General features: G+C 43.1%; 1 protein-coding gene across 1 annotated transcript; it reads left to right on the forward strand.

The window, feature by feature from the left end:
- Window positions 1-4,930: 4,930 nt before the first annotated feature.
- Window positions 4,931-5,727, forward strand: LOC123124221 (uncharacterized). Its single transcript, XM_044544882.1, has 2 exons — window positions 4,931-5,297; window positions 5,379-5,727. The coding sequence occupies exons 1-2, from the start codon at window positions 5,229-5,231 to the stop codon at window positions 5,610-5,612; spliced, it is 303 nt and encodes a 100-aa protein (XP_044400817.1). The 5' UTR covers window positions 4,931-5,228; the 3' UTR covers window positions 5,613-5,727.
- The last annotated feature ends 928 nt before the right edge of the window (window positions 5,728-6,655 follow it).

The raw sequence follows: 6,655 nt of genomic DNA on the forward strand, positions 1-6,655 counted from the left end.
ACTTTCGGAGATACCCGTAGTGTACCTTTATAGCCACCCAGTTACGTTGTGACGTTTGGCACACCCAAAGCACTCCTACGGTATCCGGGAGTTGCACAATCTCATGGTCTAAGGAAATGATACTTGACATTTGGAAAAGCTCTAGCAAACGAACTACAACGATCTTTGTGCTATGCTTAGGATTGGGTCTTGTCCATCACATCATTCTCCTAATGATATGATCCCGTTATCAATGACATCCAATGTCCATAGTCAGGAAACCATGACTATCTGTTGATCAACGAGCTAGTCAACTAGAGGCTCACTAGGGACATGTGGTGGTCTATGTATTCACACATGTATTACGATTTCCGGATAACACAATTATAGCATGAACAATAGACAATTATCATGAACAAGGAAATATAATAATAACCATTTTATTATTGCCTCTAGGGCATATTTCCAACAGCCGCAAGTCCTCGAGACGGGGCGACGGGGTCACATCGATCGTGAGTCTCTGCTCGTTTCCGCGCGCTCCTAATCCACTATCGGTTTGGATATTTGGTCCGAGGGGCCTCTGGCCCGATAGCACTAACCATCACGTGGGCATAGTATGGGCGTTCTGCGTCGTATACATCAGCCGGAGCTTAATTGACGTCAGCGAGGAGCGGCGCGCGCTGGATTGGACTGGGAACGCAACCGCACTTGAATAAGGGGTTGCTAGGTCTGCTTCTGGCCGCGTTCGCAACGCACAGGAGTCCCCGGGGCGAAGGCCCAAGACCCCTGGGCGCATAGGTTAGTCCGGCGTGCTGACCTCTCATTAAGTATTTGGTCGGGTTGCGGCGTATTGTTTGGCCGAGGCCGGGCATGACCCAGAAAAGTGTGTCCGGCCGGAGTTAAGCAAGCGTGGTGGGTAAGTTGGTGCACCCCTGCAGGGAAGAAAACATCTATCGATAGCCTGTCCTACGGTAACGGACACTCGGAGTTGTATCCCGATCGATACAACTAGAACATGGTGACTTGAGATGATAACTGGATAGTATGGCTCTGGGATTGCTTTCTCACAGGGAGTCGAGGAAGGATCTCAGGACGAGGTTGATGATACCATTACTACTACTTTACTTTATGCTGCTCTGTTCTCTCCTATTGCTGCAAGACCGATGAAGATGCTGAAGATGCTAGTCTTTGATAGGACTAGGCTTTCTCCTCTATTCTGGCATTTCTGCAGCCCAGTCCACATATACAGCCCTTCCTTGAAAATGTTGCATATGTAGTGTAGATCCTTGCTTGCTAAGTACTTCGGATGAGTACTCACGTTCGCTTTACTTTTTTTTCCCCCATATCCATTTGACGTCGCCAGATGACGGAGCCCCTGAGACTGTCGCCCCTGTCGATGACTACGGCTACTACTACTACCCTCCCGGCGAGTACTACTACGAGGAGCTGACAGACGACCAGGAGTAGGATCGGAGAGTCCAGGGCAGGAGGCCTACGCCTTTCGATCGTATTTTTTTTTTACCCCCGCCTTTCAAAAGGCCTATCTGTAAGTCTGTTATATCTGTACCCAGATATCTAACGCTTCCGTTGATGCTTGTTTGACATCGAGCTTATGTATTCGAGCCCTCGAGGCCCTGGCTTGTAATATAAAGCTTGTATGACTTTATTTATGTTTTAGAGTTGTGTTGTGATATCTTCAAGTGAGTCCTTAGGCTTGATCGTGTGCATTTGCGTGTATGGTTAGTGCACGATTAAGTCGGGGGCGTCACAAACAATTCCACAACAATTTTTTTAATACACATCAACCATTTTCTAACAACACATTCAACATTTTTTAATACATGTTGTCATTTTTTTGAATGCATGGCGAACATTTTTCAAAAACACATTGAATTTTTTTTAATACATATGAAACATTTTCCAAAAACATGATGAACATTTTTTCAAGTGCGCTGACACTTTAAGTTTATTACGGCAATGGTAATTTTATCTTACAATTCTTTTTTCAAATGGGAAAAAAAATAAAATAAACAACAAAAATAAACATGAACTTGAAAAAATAAAAAGAAAACCGAAAGAAAACGAACGTCGGCAAAATCGCTTGAACCCATAAAAAAAAGTAAAATCCTTAAAATGTTTATAGAATGTCAAGAAAACGTTTATGTAATTCAAAAAAATGTGTCGCACATACTTAAAAAATGTAAAATGTAAAGGCCACTAGATCAAAAAAATTAACTTTCACTCTTCCAAGAAAAAAAAATCTCACATATAAATGAATCAAGTTTGTTTATAGTTCCAAAGTTTGGTGAAACAGGCAACTCATATGAGCCGTGAAAAAATAATGAATTCAAACATTTTTTATCAGAATCTAAAAATGCTACCCTGGCTCTACATTTTTCAAAAACTTATTCACAATTTTTAATACATATGAAACATTTTCCAAAACATGTTAAACATTTAGGACAAGCATTTCTAGGCATTTAATGAATATAATTCAATTTTAAACTGCAAGTGCATGAAAAAGATGGCAAAATTAGTTTGGGAAATCATATTTATGTTAGTGAGTCTATGTCTTGGCCTTATCAAAGAAAACAAAATGAATTCCAAACATGAGGGTGCCAGGACTCGACCCCGAACATGAAGTTTATTGGATTTTTTAATTTCAAAAAATACAAACGAAGTCCGGAAATCATGAAACTTGGTGTGATGCCCTCATAAGACACCTGGAGGCCATGGTTAATTTTGAGAAGGTTTCACAAAACTTGTGACGCACGCTGCTTAGAAACCTGATGATCTTCGAGGAAGAATCTAAATTTTGAGAGGGAACGGGTCTGGTTTGATGGCGAAGTGACCACCGCTTCATCTGTTGGCCTTGATTTTTTTCTACAATCAACATACACCATTACATGATCCATGTCAAAATTTGGCATTCTTCGGTGTCCGTTTGCTCTATTTAAGTCATTTAGTGCATTTTCGAGGCATTTAATGAATATAATTCAATTTTAAACTGCAAGTGCATGAAAAAGTTGACAAAATTAGTTTGGAAAATCATATTTATGTTAGTGAGTATATGTCTTGGACTTATCAAAGAAAAGAAAAGGAATTCCAAACATGAGGGTGCCAAGACTCGACCCCGAACATGAAGTTTATTTGATTTTTTAATTTTGAAAAATACAAACGAAGTCCGAAAATCTTGAAACTTGGTGTGATGCCCTCATATGACACTTGGAGGCCGTGGTAAAATTGTGAGAAGGTTTCACAAAACTTGTGACGTACGCTGCTTAGAAACCAGATGACCTTGATTTTTTTTCCTGCACTCAACATGCACCATTACATGTTCCATGTAAAAAAATGGCATTGTAATTAATCTTGAAAACAACATTCATTGCCCAAATGATCTTTGTAAAAACATTCCCTTATTAATCTTTCTCTCCTCAATTGTATCAGGTCACGGTCAATTTGATGAATAAGATGGGCAGCACGAAGTGTGTTCCCGCACCGGTGAGAACACGATCTGTATTACTGACTACATGGTTGTCCATTCCCCCACAATATGATAGTAGCGTGGTCGAGCCACCCAAACCGTGGTGTACACACATCATCGCCATGGACAATGACCCCTATACCATGAGAAGCTGAGACCGAAGGACGCGACACATCTTTTTTGTCGAGAAATGAGGGCACCGCTATAGGTCTGCAACGGATGTAAAGTGACCACGGCCATTTTGGCACATGACATAGCTCAGATTCCCAAATGGTCAAACTTTAGACAACATACGTGCATCGATAGGGAAGAGTCATGGAGAGCTAAAACTTCTCAAGATACTATCAAATTGGACGTGCGTTGCACGTGCGCGATTGCTAGTCCTCTTAGATGAATGAGTTTGAAAGCAACATATAGTTCAAGTTTTTAGAATCAGTTTGAAATTAAGAAAAACATCGCGGCATTATAAAAGGACCCCATGACAGTTTTCATATTTTTGGGAGCACATTCAAGTTTTACAAAATTGTAAAACCAAAAAGATGCATGTAAAAGGTTCAAAATGTACTAAGCAAACGCTTATTTTTTAAAATATATATTATGTGTATGAGTTCAAAACTTATAGGAGTACTTAAGTATGACTTTTTCTTACATTTAGAATTCATTTAATGTCTATATATTTAAAAATATATAGATATACTTGAAAAGTAAAACTCATGTATTACGCTGAAAAATGTTCGCATATTTAAAATGTTTTTTCATATATACCCATAAAATGTGCGCAGATCTTAATAAAAAATGTAAACATAAATAGAAAATTCAAAAGTTAAAAGAAAGAGAAAAACAAAAACAAAAGAAAACAGAAAACGAAAAAGTCTGGACTCGTTCAATGCATTAAAGCAGAGCAGGTAGGGTGCCTTGCCAATCCCTTTCTTCTGATTGGTCCATCTCACGCTCACGCGGATCGCACATTGCTACCATCCACTCCAGACAGATCCAACGGTTGGGAACCGAACCCCCTTCTCTCTCTTACTCCCTCTGTCCGGATTTATTAGGCCCACCAACCAAATTCGCAAGACCAAGGCAGTCTCCTATTCGCGCACGTTAGTTTAGGTATTAATCCCTCGAGTAATTAGCTGATGCTTAGTATGGCACGCCATTTATTATGGATAATTATGCAGCTTCAATCCTGCATGCTTTGCACCAATCGTTACCTCTGGAGCCTGCGCATGCAACGCCTACGATAATTTTCTACGGGACTAGTGGATGGAGCTGCAACCGAAGCGCCAAATCTACACGCATGCATCGTCTATGCATTAATTATTTCCTTGATAATGGTGCCCCGCGACGCAAGTCTCGCATGCATGCCCCGTTTTCAGTTAACTTTCCTTGGTAGTCGGACAGGAGGGCCTAATAGAATGGGACGCGTCTTGCTTGCTCAGGGCCTAATAAACCCGGATGGAGGGAGTATCTTCTTTTCTCCCCACCACCTCCGAGCCGCCCGCTCCCAGCCGCCTGTTTCTTTTTCCCCAATCTCCCCATCATGTTCTCTGTAGGTGGACGCAGCACCGCGCCAAGGCAGCAGCAACTCGGTGACGTTCCAGGCTACCCCCTCTCCGTCCGGTGGTGCCATGCTAAGCCACAGAGCGAGCCGCATCTGCTCGGTCTTACTCTCTAGGCGCATGGTGGAGTTGCAACGCGGTGGCCGTGGGGATGCGCCGAGCCACCGCCGGGGGGCTGCACCGTGTTGAGACGCCGCCACCCCTTCATGGCCGCGGACTCCGCGTCCATTGCCCACGCCGTCCTCACCGATGGCTTCTCCGTCGACATCGGCATGGTGTGCGCCGCTTGCCCCACCAGGTCCCCCTCTTTCCCTTTTGCATTTGATTTTATCTTTCCTTTTATTTTTATTTTGAAGGTAGTCTACGAGCAGGCAACGACGGTTATGGCATCCTCATCGGTGGAGACGGTCAGCTGCTCAGGAGCATGGGTCGAGGCGAGATGGTGGCAGATGTGGTGTCTCCCTCCGATGGCGTCCGCGGGAATGGCCGGATCTGTGTCTAGAAAGGCATGGGAACGACCCCGGTTGTCGTCCGGCGAGCGCTGGAGAGGGAGTAGCATAGGTGTTATCCGTGATTTGTTTTTAATTTGAAGTTTTTTGTGTTTTGCTACTGGACAGGTGTATTGTATGGAAAAAATCTATAATTTTAAATTTCATGTGGTGTTTTATTCCTTTTGTGTAAAATGTTATTTGTGGTGTATTTGTAGAATTCCCTTTTATGCAGTGGCATGAGCGTATCAAAATTTCCATGAACCAAAGAAATGAGGGGTAGGCTAATCTACCAGACTTAAATTACTGGGCCTTTGACCGACCTGAAATTTAATGGGCTGAAATTCTAATTGCATTATAGGAATCACGAACGGCAAAGGCACACATGGCGGACGGCAAAGACCTTTGCCGTCAGCCAGCCGACGGCAACACGTCCGGCTAAATAGGCTACGGCAAAGGCTTTTTTGACGTCTGCTGGCGGACGGCAAAGATGAAACGGTCTTTGCCGTCCGCCAGTAGACGGCATACGCGGCAGGTTAGGTCTGTTAGGGGGTTAACGGCGTGCTTTGCTGTCCGCTGGCAGACGGCAAAGACCATTGCACCTTTGCCGTCTGCCAGCGGACGGCAAAGTAACCAAATAGGCCAGCCCCCAGGTGCTGCCACGTGGCATGCTATGCCGTCCGCTGACAGACGGCAAAGACCATTGCACCTTTGCTGTCTGCCAGCGGACGACAAAGTAACCAAATAGGCCAGCCAATGCCCCAGGTTGCACAGGTAGCTGCCACGTGGCAGCTTTGCCGTCTGCTGGCTAATGGCAAGGCTCTTTGCTATATAGCCCCTGTTTTTTCTTAAATTTATTCAATTTCACAGCATTTCACACATATATATATATATACATTTGAAGATATATGTAGACAAGCATATCCAACAAGTTTCCAACACATCCGACAACTTATCCAACAAGTTTGCAACAATACATATTCAACAACATATCCAACAAGTTTCCAACACTACATATCCAATAAGAAGTTTCCTCCAACAAAGTTCATCGTACAAAATCAAAACAAAAAGAGTAGACTCCATGAAGCTCCTCATCTAAAGTAAATCTGCAAATTGGGAAAGAAGAAAGTTAGAAGAAGAAGAAG

This window comes from Triticum aestivum, chromosome 5D (genome assembly GCF_018294505.1).
Source record: "Triticum aestivum cultivar Chinese Spring chromosome 5D, IWGSC CS RefSeq v2.1, whole genome shotgun sequence".
NCBI lineage: Eukaryota > Viridiplantae > Streptophyta > Magnoliopsida > Poales > Poaceae > Triticum > Triticum aestivum.